Below are 19,697 nucleotides of genomic sequence, written 5' to 3' on the forward strand. Positions count from 1 at the left end.
AGGGAATGGATTTTTATCATTGTGGGGTGGTTGTGTCCACACTGCTAAGACACATTTATATGCAAACATTATTTAAAAGCGATTGAATTTAAAAGTTTTGAAACTGATTATATCTCCTAGCATGAAAACGTTAGCCAGTCTATGATGTGTATGTATGGCATTGGTTTGACTATGAGACAGGTGTTCCATTTCCCCCTCTTTATAAGAGCTTTCATTATGCCCCATGGCATTTGAGTCTTTCAGCCACAATTTACCGTGACTCTGCCATATGGAATCAAACCGAATCTAATTTCATTTTCATAAAAAAAGGTTTCTAATATTACATATTCCATATCCTTAAAATATCTATTAATCTGTCCCATCAGGGCGGGGATTTGGCCCTGACAATGAAGTGCTATGCTTGGCATATAACAACATTCTGTTGGCACGCATCGAACGCTCAACCTTCCCAGACAAGACGAAACCCATATAATACAAGACCGCATGTGCTTCCTCTGTGTAGGACGCACGATGACACTGGCCAGCACCTTTCTGGAACGCTATAACAAGAGCGTTTAAGTCCATAGCCTCAAGTCTATTCTCGGCAAATTAGAGGAGGGATAAGACAGCAGCGCGGCCCAATACACAACTAGCCCCTTTTTCCACATTAAAATGGCCCAGTGTCTCCCTCAGACTGCTGCGTTTTTTTCTGAGAAGGCCGTAAAGTAAATATCAAACAGGAGAAAGAGAAAAACTCCTGCTGGAGTTGGCAGCGCTCCAGTTGGCACCGAAAGAACACGTTACCTCTATATCTTGACTAACCGGCCCGCGCCAGGAGAACAAAGAGAAGCAGCAAACCCTCAGAAAAGTTTCATAATCAAATCGTTAAAGTACTTTAGAATGTCTAGAATGAAAACTACTGTATGATTCAGTATTTAAAATATGTACAGACACTATAAGTAAGTCATAGGTGCTGCTAGACTTTATTTAGAGGAGCAATCTTTCATCTCAGATGCCCTAAAAACTGTCAGCACCTTTACAAATCTGAGATTATGTGATTTCTTTCAACGTTCAGTGTCTGCTGTGAGTTATCTGAGGTTATTTCACTCTAAATTCTTCACACACACACACAAAAAAAACAATATTTTTGTCTTGTTTCCCATTACAAAATTTTAAACATTCTTAAATCAAGACACATTTACACTACCAGTCAAAAGTTGAACAGTAAGAGTTTTTAAAGAAGTCTCACCAAGCCTGCATTTATGCATTTATTTGATACAAAGTTCAGCAAAATCAGTAAAATTTTGAAATATTTTTACTATTTAAAATAACTGTGTTCTTTTTGAATATATTTTGAAATGTAATTTATTCCTGTGATTTCAAAGCTAAATTTTAGCATCATTACTTCAGTTACATGAGCCTTCAGAAACGCACTCAACTTTTTAAATATTGATAATAATAATGAAAAATGTTTTTTTCAACAGCAAATCAGCATATTAGAATGATTTCTGAAGGATCATGTGACACTGGAGTAATGATGCTGAAAATTTAGCTTTGATCACAGAAATAAATTACCTTTTAAAATATATTCAAATGGAAAGCAGTTATTTTAAATACTAAAAATATTTCACAATATTACTGATTTTGCTGTATTTTGGATCAAATAAATGCAGGCTTGGTGAGCAGAAGAGACTTTAACATTAACATTAAAAACTTTTGACTGCTAGTGTACTTAAGAGGATAGTTCACCCAAAAAAGAAAATTGCATTATTGTTTATTCACCCTCAAGTTGTTCCAAACTTGTATGAATTTCTTTCTTTTGCTAAACACAAAAGCCATTGACTTCCATGGTGTGGAAAAAAAGACTATGTAAGTCAATGGCTACCAATGGTTACCAAGATTGTTCAAAATGTCTTGTGTTTAGCAGTTTTGGAACAGCTTGAACTATCCCCCCTGAAAAGTTTCCTGATTTTATGCTTAAAACAAGAACTAACATGTCAGACATGTCATAAAATAATATGTCTGACAGATCTTTTGGCTTCTTGTCTATGTATTTTCACTTCACAAGATGTTAATGGACTGGGGTTGTGTGGATTTATTGTGGATTATTGTGTTTTTAATCAACTGTTTGGACTCTCATTCTGACGGCACCCATTCACTGCAGAGGATCCACTGGTGAGCAAGTGATGCAATTCTAAATTTCTCCAAATCTGTTCCCATGAAAAACAAACTCATCTACATCTCAGTCTGCTTTAGAGTGAGTAAATTTTAATTTTTGAAAGAACTATTCTTTTGCTATCTTAAGCCACTTCACTTCTCAAGTAAACGCATCTCAATTTAAGAATGTTTATAGATATTTGTACTGGAAAACAAGACAGAAATACTAAGATTAAGAAAATCATATTTTCCAGTGTATTTTACCAACCAATGGCAGAAAAGGTGTTTGAGAAACTTGTTTTAAAACATTCATTCATTATTTCCATCTGGTGCCCCAAATGGTTCAGAAATTACACACTTCACCTTTAATACCGCGCACGTCTTCTGTAGAAGCATGAGAAATTAAACAGACTAAATAATATAGTGTTTCATCACAATGAAAACATTACAGCTAATGGAAAAATCATTAGCTCGAGTCTGAGTGTAACTTCGGGACACTGTTGCATCGCGCTCCTCCGCCTTTGAACTCGCGAGCAATGCGACATATGTAAAAGCTAAAAGCTAGCATAACTCAACCTCCCAGGAAGTGCAGCATACCTTTTCACACAAAGCCAATTTGTCTGCTGTGAAAAGCCAAACTATATTTTTCTGTGACAAGCTGGATCCAGACAGTGATACTAACATAAATCCTGCTGGGGAAATAAAACGGACAAAGATGTGCTTTGTGTGGCTTAATTTCACAGAGATTCATATGAAACATAATGTTCTGTGCTCAGCGAGACAGCGGACTCTGATCACCAGTAAATTTAGAGCCACGTGTACTGATCCAGCATCCCTAAAGACAGATTTGCAAGGGGTGATATTTACATTTTTCTGGGAGTGTTGAGAATCACTGGAGCAGAAGTTACGATAAGCCCACATGCACATACAGGTAATAGGAACTCCAGAGATGAATTTGCAAAACAATGGGAATTTTCACCAAGAGATCTGGAATGTTAAGTAGCTTGTTTTTGATTCTGTCTGCGAGGAATATGTAGCCACCTCAGTTTGGATAACGTATCCGCTTACATTTGCTCGCCCAAGAAGTATCTCTTGGGGGTGGGGGCAGCCAAGTGCTTAACAATCTGGGCTGCTAACACAAAGGTTTTAGGTTCAATCCCAACGGTGTGGATAAAAATCCAAAACCAGGAACGAGTGTTAGAAAGATCACACTGTCGAGTTCGACAGGTTGCCTCAGGGCAGCTGTCACTGGACCTCGCTTTGAACGAACATCCTCTGATCAAATACAGTTAATAACTAAATAATGGTCTCTCCCACACACGTCAAAAGCTGTGACATTTATGATATATACATATATCTTTTTTATGTTATGCTTTTGAGGACAAAATTGTTGGCTGGGGTTGTGGCCTAGTGGTTTTGTGTCTGACTTTCAACATTTCTTGCTTTGGTTTCTTCCACTTCCCTGTGATTCCTGTCTACTCTCCACTTTTCAGTCAAAAAAAAAAAGGCTACACTGAAAAAATACCAAAATGAAACACTTAAACAGGCTTGAGACATTAATAGTTGTGTATGATGGAAAACTATAACAATTATGACAGATACACTTCCAGTCAAAATTTTTCAAGTCTCTTCTCCTCGTAGAGCCTGCATTTATTTGATCTGAAGTACAGCAAAAACAGTTAATTTTTGAAATATTTTTACTATTTAAAATAACTGTTTTCTATTTGAATATATTTTAAAATGTAATTTATTCCTGTGATTTTAAAGCTGAATTTTTAGCATCATTATTCCAGTCTTTAGTGATCCTTCAGAAATCATTCTAATATGCTGATTTGCTGTTCAAGAAACATTTTGTATTATTATTATTGTAAGTATTTAAAACAGTTGAGTACATTTTATTTCAGGATTCTTTGCTGAATAGAAAGATCCAAAGATCAGCATTTATTTGAAATAAAAGGCTTTTTATACACTATACTATTCAAAAGCTTGGACCCAGTATATTTCATTTTTGGGAAATAATTTATATAAATTAATTCTTTTATTTAGCAAGGATGCTTTATATAGTAAATGTTGTAATGTTAAAAAAGATTTCCATTTCAGATAAATGCTGTTCTTCTGAACTCTCTATTCATCAAGGAAACCTGAAAAAATATACTCAGCTGTTTTAATCATCATCATAATAATAATAAATGTTTTTTGAGCAGCAAATCAGAATATTAGAATGATTTATGAAGGATCATGTGACTGGAGTAATGATGCTAAAAATACAGCTTTGAAATCACAGGAATAAATGACATTTTAAAATATATTCAAATGGAATACTGTTACCTAAAATAGTAAAAATATTTCAAAATGTGACTGTTCTTGCTGTACTTCAGATCCTGACTTCAGGTTTAGAAAACATTAAAAATCTTACTGTTCAAAAACTTTTGACTGAAAACTTTAGTGTAGGTAGACAGATAGACAGATAGATAGATAGTATTAATAAATTAATCAATAAATGTATGTATAATTGAAGTTTACTTAATCCATTTTTGTTGGGACTACATTAACCATTTTTAAACTGGGCAGTCGATTTTTAGTTTGGAATTCACTCAATATATTTGTGCTGATACAGTGAAAAACATTGACTAAATTAGTTAAGTAATAGTAGTTAGTTAAATCAAAAATCTTTTATCCTAGTGTGTTTCAGCATTTACTTACAGATTCATTAACTTACAGAGAGTAAATGATATATTATTTTGTAATATAATGTATAATGTATTTTGTGGTTTTAACATCATAATTATTGTATAAGTGACTGGATCACAGTCTTCCATACCACCTTTTTTATTTTTAAAATTGAGAACATACCCCTGTTAAAACGCAGGCTTCATGACTTTAAGGATCCTAAAATACCTTAGTGACAGAGAGCAAAGGAATGAGCATAGGGACATCATCTGTAAGGAGAGGTATTTTAGAGAGCCAGGAAACCAGATGATATCACTGCTGGAGGGAAAGTCCCAAAAATTCCTGTCATCCCCCAGCCAGTGGAGTGAGATTTTCGATAGCTAGCACTTCCATGTCCAATCACAGAGCGGAAGCGCTAACACATTCATTCCAGATGTTTAAATGGCCCTGTGGGATGTGGCCCAGTCTCCAGCTGACTCAGATCTTATCTCAGGTTGAGAATCACAGAGCAAAGAGAATTATAATGGAGTAATTCCTGTTTTCAGACTTGCTTTGATGATAGGGTTAGTCTGCATGACCACACCAACTGATCCACAAACAATGGGGGAAAAAAATTAATGAGTGTGAAATATATGATCCGAGGTTTTAAATTAGACGAACAGCACGAGAAGCTGTTTGCACAAGGAAATCTAAACAAACACTGACGATCCAATAACAAATTCTGAGGGTAATTAGCAATAGACAGGAACTGATTAATTTAAGCCAGTCAATGTCAGTTTAACTGTGGCTTTGTAATGTAATTTTTCAAGACTCAATTTAATTGCCAAATGTCAATCAAATAAATGTAAAAATTTAAATGAATTATATTATATTAATTATTTAATTTAATTTGTTTGCATTTAGAAATTTCAAATAATTGTTTTCTGTTTTAATATATTTTAAAATGTAATTATTTCCAGTGATGCAAAACTGAATTTTCACATGATCATTCAGAAATCATTTGAAAAAAAATGAAACTAAAAATCTGATATTGTAATAATATTTCACACTGTCTTTACTATGTTTTGGTCAAATAAATGCAGCCTTGATGAGCATGAAAGGCTTCTTTCAAAAATATAAAAAAAATTGAATTATTCCGAACTTTTGAACGGTAGTGTATATATGATTTTTATTTTTTTATGTAAAAAGCAGTATCATAGGAACAAAAATGCTCCAAGTAATCAAAGCTGTGAAGCAAATTTTTTTTAGATTTTACATTTAATTTTAGATAGGGCTGTTAAACAATTAATCGTGATTAATCGCATGCAAAATAAAAGTTTGTTTATATATGTGTATGTACTCTGCATATTTATTATGTATGTATATGTATATGTGTGTGTGTGTGTGTTTATATATATATATATATATATAGGGCTGTTAAACAATTAATCGTGATTATTTGCAATTAATTGCATGCAAAATAAAAGTTTGTGTTTATATATGTGTATGTACTATTATGTACACACACACATTAAACAATTAATCGTGATTTAATTGCAATTAATTAATTGCATGCAAAATAAAAGTTTGTGTTTATATATGTGTATGTACTTTGTATATTTATTATGTATACACATATATATATAGGGCTGTTAAACAATTAATCGTGATTAATCGCAATTAATTGCATGCAAAATAAAAGTTTGTGTTTATATATGTGTATGTACTCTGTATATTTATTATGTACACACACACATACATATATATATATATACACACACATATACATACATATATATACATATATATATATACACATATATATATATATGTATACACATACATATATATATATATATATATATATATATATAGGGCTGTTAAATGATTAATCACGATTAATCGCAATTAACTGCATGCAAAATAAAAGTTTGTGTTTATATATGTGTATGTACTTTGTATATTTATTATGTATACACACACATATATATATATATATATATATATATATATATATATATATATATATACACACACACACACACTGTGATTCATTGCGATTAATTGTTTATTAATTAATTAACAGCCCTATTTTTATAATTCTTTTGATTTTAGAACAGATTTTCATTATAAAACCTTTGCTGTGGAAGACAATAAGTATTTGAGAGGAGGCCCGAAATATATATAACCCGAAATATCTTCACTATCTGTCTCCATGAATGATGCTGTTTCAACTCAAACAAACATTGGTATACAACCTGACTACCTGTGGGTGAGGCTACTCTAAATGTCACAAAAACATCTGCTGAATGTCATTCTAACATCCAACAGGTAATATTTTAGAGACATCTTACAGATCTTTCACATCGAAAAGCCATCCGGGGCGACGCACATACGGCAGCCCGGAAATTATGGAAATTCATCACGGCCGTCATCAACAGGGTTTTTGAGAAAGTCAGCGGAAGAACGGAATAAACTGGAAAAGAAAATCAGAGAAAGAGAGAGGGGAAGGAGAAAAAGGAAAGTGGGAGGAAAAAGCCAGGCTGCTGTGGAGGACTGCCAGGTGTCTGTGTGGTCTTTACATTTCAGCATTTAGGAGGCAAGCCAAGCAGAGAAGGGGTACAGAGACACACACACACCAAGGCAAAAGGCCCTCGGCCCTTTTCAAACCGCAGGCACACTTCTTCATCACCTCCATGCGGATACGAAAGCAGCGCGACTCGAAACCGGGCGCCATCGGTATTTCTCGACTTCTAATGATGCAGCACTGATGTACGCAGCAACTATCCAAACCAGACGCAAACACACACACAGCCTGAGCTCGCGACCTCGGCGGTTGGCACCTTCACACGCAGCCTGAACGGATCGAGCCTGCGGTTCTGGTTTTCTCTCCTTCTCCTCTCTTGTTTTGGTTGGTTTTATGTGAGCAGTTCCCATTGTAAACTTAACTCGCCCCGAAGTGACGCCTCTGCTAAGCGAAGCTGACTTCTTTTTTTACTTCATTCATTGTACGCTTAAACAATGTCTATCAGTCTTGTGTGGTCTGTTATGAAAGGAGCGCCGCACGACTCGCCAAAGCTGCCGTTTCTTTCTTTTTTTTTTTTTTTTTTTTTACTGTAATATCAGCCGCTGTTATTGCAAAGGCTAAATTATTATCCCCTTTCAACTTGTTGATGTGTGAGATTGTCAAAACAATGAGCCTCATGTGTCAGATTTGGGATTTTAGCTTCAAGCAATCCGCTTGAAAGGGGATTTTCAGCAGATTTACTTGCGGTCTCTGCGACTTCTAACGGTCGTGCTGTTTGACTGCTGTGATTGAGCTGCGGAGAGACAAAGATGCATAGAGCACTTCCTAAAGGTGTTACACAGTGACAGTCTAACACTGAATCCATAATTACACAGGGCCCCCAGTGCAGGTATGTTAGTTTAACCAACCCCACCCCGACTATTAGATCAAATGACGCTTAATGAGTGCTATTAGGAGCTCGTGTGTACACAAAGGCTAAGACACACACACATACACACACACACACTTCATGGAAGCAGCAGCAAACCACAAGCAGGCATCTCGTTAACATTGGACAGGCATATGACCAAAAAAAAAAAAAACTAGCAACGTACTCATCATACATATTATATGGCAACAGATATACCTAATAAAATGCTGTTTTTATATCTCATAACATCTAAGACTATGTATATATATTAAAAATAGCAAAAAATGTTGAATTTTTTTTTTTTACAATTTAATATAACTGTTTTCTATTTGAATATATTTTAAAATGTAATTACATTCAAATAGAAAGCAGTTATTTTAAATAGAAAAAATATTTTAAAATATTACTTTTTTTTTTTTTTTTTTGCTGTGTTTTGGATCAAATAAATGGTACTGACCCCACACTTTTAAAAGGTATTGTATTTACGTTTTATTTGTATTAATGCAGTTATGTTTAAAAAAAAAGTGAAATAGGAAAAAATAAATTTCAAAGGTATCCAGCAAATCAATACATGTACAAACATCCATATTGCATATAAAAACTGTACTGTTCTTTGTGGCTGTCGCCAAAATATAAAATCAACATTGTTAACTTAATTCAGATGTTTGTCAGCTTACAGAAAGTCAACCATTTAGCAACAAGTAGCTATGACATATCCAAGACATTCATTCGTGCAATAACCTTTAAAATAACAAAAAACTCCCTCCATAATTCAATTCAAATGTTAAGACAGCAGTCCTGCACTGTTATGATACAACTGCGATAAAAAACAGGTGTGTGGACTCGGTGAGCACTTCTGGCTTCCAGAAGGACCCACGTGTGAGCCAATCAAGAAGAAACTCACTGAGAGACGTCTGTCACAGTCAAATACTCAACGCTCTCGTTGTCTAGCCCGTTCCCGGCCCTATTGATTCACAGTTCATATGGCACCCATCAAGATCTATTAAATACACAAACACATTAATACGCTTCCTGTACTGGATATCAGCCTCAGAATGAGGCCAGTGTGGTGGACGAGGAAAAACACGACCCAAATGAACACCCGTACTGGACATAATGAGGATATTTTGACTGAAATACTAATAATTTTACGTACAAAAACATGTTATAGTTATTTCTATGATTCTCAAAATACATAAACGTACAGAGATGTTCCATCAGGTGTTTGGCTGACAGAACACTGTAGGCATTGTCTGAACGTGCGAGACGGGCCTCTTCCTTAATTACCTGCTCATTAACACCAATTTGAGGTTTAATGAGGCAGAATTGTAAATGAGGCGTTCTTCGATAAAAATCAGGGTGAAAAAATGTGAAATTATTAAGAGGGCACGTGTGATTAGGCCCGTAACGATCAGTGTCAGCGTACGTATGGACATCTGCACGTGCTCAGAGCGCAGGTGATGTTTGACCAGGACTCTGTTCATTTATTTCTGGGTTTGTTTATTTCTCCCTTGTCTCTGCTTAATTGATGCCATGCTTTAAGACTTGTTTTAATTGCAGTTAGTGATCAGAATGATTTCAAACACCTGCAAAGTTCTTGTAGATGCTTGAAGATGTTGACGTTTGAATTGTATCTATACGGTCATATTACCTGTTATATTTAAGAAAAGAAAGTACAAAATTTCACAGCTGGATTGTTCTCATGAGATGTCACTATACTGGTCACATGACCATCATGTTGCATGTTCAATTCAGGCAATGCTAACAATTGTGGCTGGAAAGGGAAGGTCAAGTTTAGTGCATTGCATTATGGGACACAATATTCCACACAGCATTTACTGTTCTGGTAAATGTAGTAGGTATTCATACAGTTTTTATATGGCATGCATAAAGAATATTGGCATATTATGCACAGAACAGGGTTATTACAGTAAACCATTAAAATTAAACTATTAAAATGAAATCAACTTTATTATTAATTAAATTAAATTAAATACAAAAACCTTAAACTTATTTGCCAAGGCATCAGTTTTCATTTTCTTTTAATTAATTTTAATTAATTAACTTTAACTACTAAAATAAATAAAAGTACAAATTAATAGGAACTATAGGACATGCAAAAAAAAAAAAAAAAATAATTAACTAATAAAAGTGACAAAATTACTAAAATTAAAAAAAGACAAAAAAAAAGAAAATAGAAAATAGAAAATATATTAACATTTTAAAATTTGCATAACTATATAGCAATAGTGTGCATATATACTGCACCAATATTACTGCAACAATATTACTATAATTAAAAAAATATAAATAATATAAAACAAAATATAAAAAAATATAAAAATTCAAATAATTCAAATAATATCCACAACTTTTTGAATTTTTAAATATTAGTAATTTTGTAAAACAAGTCTTAAAGCATGACATTAACAACTATTTTAGCAATAGTGTACATATATACTGCAGCAGTATGTATGCTAGTACATAATCCCACAATGCATTTTGTTTTCCAGTGTGATGAATGAACTGGAAGTGACTTCAATGACAATTTTTAAACCACAAATTTTAGCATAACTCATTTTAAGTTGAGACATTAATGGCCTTGTTGTGCACAATTAATCCTTGTTCTAGTGCTGTAAAACGATTAATCACGATTAACCAACGATTAATCGCAATTAATCGCATCCAAAATATTTTTGGTTTACATAATATACGTGTGTGTACTCTGTATATTTATTATGTATATATAAATACACACACATGCATGCATATTTACAAAAAAATGTCATGTTTATATATTATAAATACTTAAATTACATGAATATAACTATATATGAATATAAATATTTTCAAAATATATACTGTATGTTTGTATTCATCTATACATAATTAATATACACAGCACACACACATACATTAGGTAAACCAAAACTTTTATTTCTGATGGGATTAATCGTGAAGCACTACAGTGTTATAGTGCAATGTTGTATATAAAATATTTTATTTTATAAGAAAAAGATACATTTATACTGCGCAATATTTGAAGTAAACTTGTGAAATTTTTTAGTCTATCACACACGTGGCATTCTTAATTGAAATCTGACAGCATATTATAACCACAGAAGAATATTTAAGACACAGCCGAGACAGGAGCTTTACAATATCAGATCAGCAGTACAAAAAAGCCCCCCATAAAAGACCTCCGGTACTCCGACCCTTTCATCTGTTCCTACGCACAATAACACGGCCTGCAAGCCTTTCAAAACTTCACTTATAGATAAGGCAGGAATAGAGGAAGTCTTCAACATCAAAGACGCGGCCTGTAGTTGCTAGAGGCCATTGTAATACAATGAAGAATCAAGACCATATACAGCCGTTGTGTCTAAGTGCCTCTAAATACTAGTACCATATGTGTTCATTGAGAATAGTCTGAAAGTCACAGAGAAAAAGAGAGGCAGAAATGTTGTTAGGGATGTGATAGGCTTGATTTCCACGCCAAGACGAAAGTATATATTTTTTCATAATAAAGTAAAACAGCTGCTTGCCAGACCAGTTGGCACTGAGAGATGTAGTAGATTTTTTTTTTTCGCTCTTTTATAAGTGCTATTAAAACAAGCTGATGCAAGCACAATGTTACCGTGCTAGAACCTCTGTGCAGACACTAACCTAGCGCCCAGACAGACAGCTTGTTAAGATAACACTGACAAGACCACCAGAAACCTACCAGAAACATCCTGATAAACTGTCAGTTCTCTATAGCAAATTTGAAGTCAATTTAGTTTGTAAGTGCAAAATTCAAAGCAGTGCTTCCCACAGGATTTTGTTGTAGCAGTGGGCACTCCTACATTATGGAATTTTTTTTTTTTTTTAAATTATATATATGTATATAATGGTAAAATGAAAAAAATACAATTGAATTATATACTCTATATATTTTTATATTTTTCAAAAATCTAAAAAAATCTATTTTTTAAATTTAAATAATAATATTAACAATAATAATGTGTATAAATTACTCATTTATTAATTCACCTATGTATTATGGAAAAAGTATCATTAAATAAAACTCTATATAAAGTCTTTACAAATCAAAAAATGTATTTACACTTTAAATTCTACCACCACTACTACTACTACTACTACTAATAAAAATATTACTTATATATTTAACTTAAGAATATAAATTTTAATATTTCTAAATGAAATATTAAATATTGTCTATTTTTAATACTGTATTTTAAGAATCATCCACACAACATTTTTTTTGTTACATAATATATGTGCGTGTACTCTATATATTTACACACAGGCATGTACATATTTAAGAAAAATATGTTGTTTATATATAAAAAAAAACAAAAAAAATATATAATATAAATAATATAAATACAATATATATATATATATATATAAAGTATATATATTTATACATATTTATATATTTATACATTTATAATATATACAAATTACATTACATAAATACACACATGCAAATACACGTAAATATTTTCAAAATATGTACTATATATGTGTGTATTTATCTATACATAATAAATATACACAGTACACACATATATTATGTAAATCAAAACTCACATTTCGGATGTGATTAATCGTGATTAATCGTTTGACAGCACTACCGTGTTATAGTGCAATGTCCTGTATAAAATATTTATTTTTATAAGAAAAAAATACATTTAGATTTTAAATATTAATAATAATAACAATAATAATAATAAATAAATAATTATTTCAATATTATTTAAATAATACTTAATTTTTTGATTAAACATTAATAATAATATAAAATGTTTAAGCATTTTTATAAAAAAATATTATAAATAGCAAGCATTAAACAGTCAATGCTGCGCAATATTTGCAGTAACTTGTAGTATTTACAGTAAAACATTTTGACATTTTTAGGAAGAATATTTAAGACACAGCCGAGACATGCACTGATGAAGCATTCATATTAAAAAGCTATTAAAACCTCGTAAATATGCTCCATTTTCATTCATGTTGACTTTAAAACTTAGATTTTCATGACAAACCTCTTAGTCTGTTGTGTGTATGTATCTTTAACTACATGTCACATGAACAAAGTCAGAATAGATTGATTTTGGTCTCACAAACCTTACAAATTTTAATTTTTAATGCTGCCTTCTACGTCACGTCAGATTAATGGCTCTTGTCTCATTTTACATAGAACATGATAACCTGTGGTTCAGTGGGCGAGTCAGGCTAATGATTCAGTGAGGAAGTGAGCTGTCTGAATGATTCAGTCCAACGATTCCAATGTTTGATTAAGAATCATTCAGAAAACGGTTCAACCGATTCATTAAAAAGAAAAGAAACCAGTGATTTGTTCACGAATTAGAGACCACATGCTACATGAAGTTTTTCCCCTCTCGTTCACAACTTTCCAAAAATATTCAACGATTCCATTGAATATCCCATTTCACTCAAATTATCAAATTATAGTATATATATACCCAGTGAATTGAGCATTAGTCATGGAAGGGACTGTGGAACTTTTATCCATATTTTTAAACATAAAACTTAAAAATTATTGCGGAACTTATACTTCTATATGGTAACAGCAATCCCGATCCTCCAAGCAAAATAAAAGCCATCAATCTGCCTACCCAGAGAAAGAATTACTTCGGGCAATGATTTCATGACATCAGATTGGGGCAGAAATCAAAAAATAAATAAATCAATCACTAGCACATGCACCGAACGACCGCAAGCCTTTGATGAGGTGCGATCGCAGCCCGACGGAGAGGTGAACGTGATGACAGGCCTCGTGGATGTGGTTAGTCACAGCAGTATGTAATATAAGGTGTACTCACTCCTGGGCTCCCGCGGTCCGTCCACCGTGACCTTAATGGCTCTGTGGTAAGTGGCCACTTGCGGTGGGTTTGTGAATACTGTAATCGTCAGGGTGAAGCTCTTCCCTGTGCAAACACAGAAACATTTAAGGGCTTTACTCACTGTCAAAGCAGGACGGAGCTCTCCGAGCTTATAATTGAGGGGACATTGCAAGATTTCACTATTAGCGATAATGGTTTTAACATACTGTTTTTTTGTTTTCATTTGATTGTTCTCCGAATGAAGATCAGTGGGCTGCTGGGAAATTGTGCAACGCTACACTGTGGGGCATCAGCAATCTAGACAGCTCACTTCCCTAAACACCGTTTCCAGACAATTTGTGCTCTCTGGTGGTTTAACACGGGGGAACAAGGGATTAACATGACGCTCCAATGGTTCCTACTCATGAATGCCCCTGGTTTGCTGGAGACAGGAAGTAGTGGGTGGAATACTTTGGCAACGCTGGGAAACAGCTGGCAAGATGCGTGGAATCTCAGCACCACACAGCAGCACAGATCTGCTGACACTGATTTTATAAGACTTGGGATCATAAAATATAATTAAATGCGACCAAATGGCTCTCATAATGTAAAAATAATTTGAACATATTGGTAATACAATATATAGCGTGTCATTGTGATCTAGAATCTTCTGAAAATCAAAGAAACCTCAAGTGTCAAAAATCATGAAGCTTTACGAATCAAAGAACCAAAAGATTCCCATTGCGATTTCATCTTTTTATGCAGTGTACAAGCTTTAAACTACTTTTTTTTAAAACCAAATAAATATTATATACAGTCAAACCAAAAATTATTCAGACACCAGATATAATTAGTTCATTTTTCTTTTTACTAGTAGATGCAGGACACTATAGTTCATGTAAGTGAGGCAGAGCCCTCTGAAATCCGTTTTTCCGTTTCCGATTCTGTTTTTTTCCCATTTCAAGTTTTCTCAACTCCTTTTTAATGGTTGAATTAAATTTTATTAATCAAAGAGCACGTCTAATTAATTAAAATCATGAAACTTATACAATTTCACATCAATTTAATAAAGGTTTAACAAAAATGACATGTTTAGGGCCCTATGAAATGTTTTATTTTTTCTCACCATTTGTTTTATTGTTATCAAATTCTGTGTTTTAGCATGTCTAATTGTTTGAATGCATACTTAATTTATTAAAATTTATTCTTAAAATAGCCTCATGAAAGTTTTTTTCCCCCTCAGAAATTCTGTGTTGTGTATTTAAAATGTTCCGGTTATCAAATGAAGGCATAAAACATTAATGTCATTTATCTTTTAATTATTGAAATTTAAACAAAAATGTAAGCTTTTTTTTGTTGTTGCAAAAAAGGAGAATTTACTATTAAAATTAAAACATGGAAGAAATGTTGTGTGATTATACCCTAAAAAATGATGTTTGTTTCATTTTAGTAGTAGTAGTAATAGCAGTTTAAATAAAATAATATATTTCTGACACAATGTGTTCAAGTTAAACCGGACTTTTATTTTGACAGGTTGCCGTGTCTACCTTTACATTTCTGTGTGTATATGATATGATGCTAGTTTTACTAAAATGGAATGGTCAAGCTGAAATCACTGTGAGCGTCACGCGCGCTTCAGTGTGTGTAGTAAACAAAACTTCTGGTCTGCTCCATTCATTAAAACAGAGACATGCAAAACATGCAGGATTCACATTTAAATGGTATTTTTGTGGTGTAATATTTACAGATACTAGTCCATATTGCGGTTTGATTTAAGTGTAATGACCTACTTTTGATTCATTCACTGAAACTTTGACAAATTCCGTGACATTCCACGTTATTCAGTAAATTCCGTTTTTATGACTGGATGCCACGATTCTGTCCGCATTTTCCGAATTACGAAAATCACAGGGCCCTAGTGAGGATAGCAAAATAAAGTAAACTGTGACATATTATACCCAAAAACTCTTCATACAGTGGACTACCAGTAAAACTGATAAAAATTAGGGACCAAAACTTTGATTTCACACTTTGACCTGACCATGTTTTGTTACATACCTTTCTATCAAAGTTATCTGACATTAACAAAGTTAATTAATTCTGACACTCTTGAGTTCTTGTCATATTTTATTACCATTTTGAAGGTGTCTGAATACATTTTGGTTTGACTGTATATAAATACATTGCTGCTCAAAAGTTTGGGATCAGTAAGGCTTGTCATGTTTTTTAAAGAAGTCTCTTATGCTCATCAAGGCTGCATTTATTTGATCAAAAATACAGAAAAAAAACAGTAATTTTGCAAAATGTTGTTATGTTGTCCCCCCCCCCCAATATACTTCAAAATCGAATTTATTCCGTAATGCAAAGCTGAGTTTTTATCAGCTGTTACTCCAGTCTTAAGTGTCACATGATCCTTCAGAAATCATTCTAATATGTTGATTTATCAGTGTTAAAAACAGTAAAAAAAACTTTTTTTTTCAGGATTCTTTGATCAATAAAAGAAAAAAAAAAAACTTTTTTTTTAAAATAGAAAGGTCTACTAACAATATACACTACTGTTCAAAAGTTTGGGGTCAGTAAATTATTTTCTTTTTTTAAAATAAATTAATACTTTTATTCACCAAGGATGTGTTAGATTAATGAAAAGTGATAGCATAGATTTATATTGTTAGAAAAGATTTATATTTTGAATGAATGCTGTTCTTCTTAAGCTCAAAGAATCCTGAAAAAAAGAATCACATTCCAAAAAATATTTGACAGCACAACTGTTTCCAACATTGATAATTCTAATAATAAATCAGCATATTAGAATGATTTCTCAAGGATCATGTGACACTTAAGACTGGAGTAAAGCTGATGAAAATTCAGGTTTGCACAATTTTATTGTGCAAATAAAAAACAATTTTATAGGGTAATAACATTTTGCAATATTATTGTTTTTTTCTATATTTTGATCAAATAAATGCAGCCTTGATGAGCATAAGAGACTTCTTTAAAAAACATGACAAGTCTAACTGATCCCAAACATTTGAGCGGCAGTGTATGTATTTTTTTTGTAATAATGTTTTCATTTTTATAAAGTGTTACAAGGGAAAAAGTATTTTAGTCTTTCTACCTCAAAATTTCATGTTTAATTCAACGTATCATTTGCCATTTTGTTGTAATTATTTGTGAAATTTACTAGCAAAATTCTGAGTTAAAATTGCTTCAAAATAACTTTTTTTTTTCCAGTATACAGTATGAGCATTAGTTATTGCTTCACTGCCTCATGGGATACAAAAGCGTCAGATGCACACTTCAAAATCCTGACTGAAGTAGTGAGTCATTCGGGTAGTTTTCGCCTACTGTTTAATGAATACTGTGAATTCGGACATACTATTCTTTTCAGGTACTGTTTTTCTCCTACTATACAGTAAGGAAGTACAGTAAGCGATTTCTAATGCAGCTGTGAGTTTCAATTTGGCTCAACCAATGGTGTGAGTTTGGAGGCGTGGACATCTGCTTGACTGACCAATTGCAGACACACAGAGTGTTCAGGAAGCATCATTACTTTAACAATTTTGTGATTCAAAAGGCAGAAATTTAATACTTCAGGTTTTAAAAAAATCTGAACAATACACAAAATTATATAACTCACAAAAGACAGCTAAGTTAGCGTCGATGGTATGAGAAACCTTAGTACGCAATGCACACAGACCTGTAATTTAATGATGCATTCTTACCGGCAATGTGGTGATGTGGTTTCACAACGGTGTTGGCTCGTAACTGATAGCTCAGTACACAGACTGACTATAATTATTCTAAGAATGTCATGTGTCCCTGTGTGACCGCGTGCCTCTGTTACCAAATCTCCCTGGAGGATTTCTTCACATGACATTGTGCAAGTGTAGATAAACACAAAATGATTAAGCTTAATAGAAAAACGCATGGTGTGATAATACAATCTGCAATAGGGAAAGCCTGTGTAAACACACATAAACTGGTATGAAGTGTACTGCTAGTTGCACTAGAAGTTTAAATTGTTTTACATGATTTTCAAAACCTTTCTGATGTAAAAGCTTATGCTAAAATATTTAGGTGAATATGAAATGTTCCTACATATCATTTGTGTACCATAGGGTGAATTCAGTTTAACTAGGACACTTTTTGACATTGAAATGACTTGGGAAAAATTGGCCCAATTATTCTGAACTTTCCCTAAATGTGCATTTTAATTACTTTTTTTTTTTTTAATTAGATGAGACTAGATAGTGATTGAAAAGCATCAATAGTGTCTATTATCCATGTGAACTCCTTCAATAATGTTTGAAAAGCATCCCAGGATACATGATTCCCATGCTTCCACTTTGGTTATTTAATAGACTGACAGCTGCTAATATTCTAAAATCAAAGCAATAATAATAAAAAAGGTGTGGCTATGCGTTTGATCGATTATGTCAATCAGTAAAAACAGTAATAATGAAAAGGGTGTGTCCAAACTTTTGATTGGTTTTGACAATCAAGTGCAAACATGCAGTGAATGACAGTTAAGCTAATATTTGATTTTCTGGATATGAATACAGTTCCCAATGTAACCTGCATGTTAAGGGATTTAGACGGTTCAACAATCAGAAATATTTCTCAAAAGGTGGACTGACCTCTTCCGCTTCGTCCGACAAAGCGCAGGTCATTGAAGCGGGCCACCTGGTTCTTCATAACACCTGAAGCATTCCTGAGCTCAGCTGAATAATTCTCATCATTCCCAGCCATTACTGTGACCACCGTCCCATCAGGAACCTCTCCCAGGGCCACCACCTGTGGAGAGAATAATGATGCAACGTTTTAAACTGTGCATGTGCGCATATGCAAGACTTTCAGTTCAGCAGCTTCATCAGACAGTTCCTTAGTAGCAAGATTTCATGCAAATGATTGCACAAACGTGCATATTTATGCACATTTAAGGTGGAAGAAATATATTAATTACAATCATTAATAACATTACATATTAACATTATTATGATTATTTAAAAAAAAAAAAATTTTAAATGCAAAACTGATTAAAGAAGTCTACAAAAGCGTTGGGAAAATTTTAATGATTTTTTTTTTTTTTAAATCTATATTTAGAGTTTTCTTGCATGTCTATGCTGTGTGCATGTCTATCTATCATTATAGCTATTAAACATTTAAAAAATTTAGATTACATCAGATTTATTACTACAGTCGGTAACATCAGTCGCAAGTATATTGCACCTAAGGCGATGTGTTTGCATATGATCTTGCAATTCTATTTCATCATTACTCTAATGTAGCTACTAATCTGGCAAATTACCTAAGAGCTAACCACACCTGCACAGGCCTGACCATAAACACAAGCCAAGAGCAAAGATTTGCCACAGGCCAGAATTACACATCAAACAGTGAATAATGCCAGCGCAATTTCATTATTTCTTATTAAATTAAATGTTCCAGTAAAGTCTAAAGCTATTACGAAAAATAAAAGCTGTTCACACACTCCTATAAGAGTATAAATAGTACAAAGGCACAATTCAGTCTACTGACACACTAACTATCCCTTACAAAAAAAAAAGACAAAACACATTCAGCAAAACTGACGGAAATTTATAAAAGTGTAAGAGGTGCTTTT

At 33.1% G+C, this 19,697-nt stretch overlaps 1 protein-coding gene across 1 annotated transcript in view; it reads right to left on the minus strand.

Moving 5' to 3' along the window:
- runx2b (RUNX family transcription factor 2b) overlaps nt 1-19,697 on the minus strand; it is a 51,417-nt gene that overhangs the window by 13,060 nt on the left and 18,660 nt on the right. The window contains exons 4-5 of the mRNA XM_051139254.1: nt 18,712-18,868; nt 14,075-14,179 (exon numbers count right to left, since the gene is read on the minus strand). Coding sequence (XP_050995211.1) covers nt 14,075-14,179; nt 18,712-18,868 — 262 coding nt within the window. The remainder of the gene's footprint in view (nt 1-14,074; nt 14,180-18,711; nt 18,869-19,697) is intronic.

This window comes from Labeo rohita, chromosome 20, assembly GCF_022985175.1.
Source record: "Labeo rohita strain BAU-BD-2019 chromosome 20, IGBB_LRoh.1.0, whole genome shotgun sequence".
NCBI lineage: Eukaryota > Metazoa > Chordata > Actinopteri > Cypriniformes > Cyprinidae > Labeo > Labeo rohita.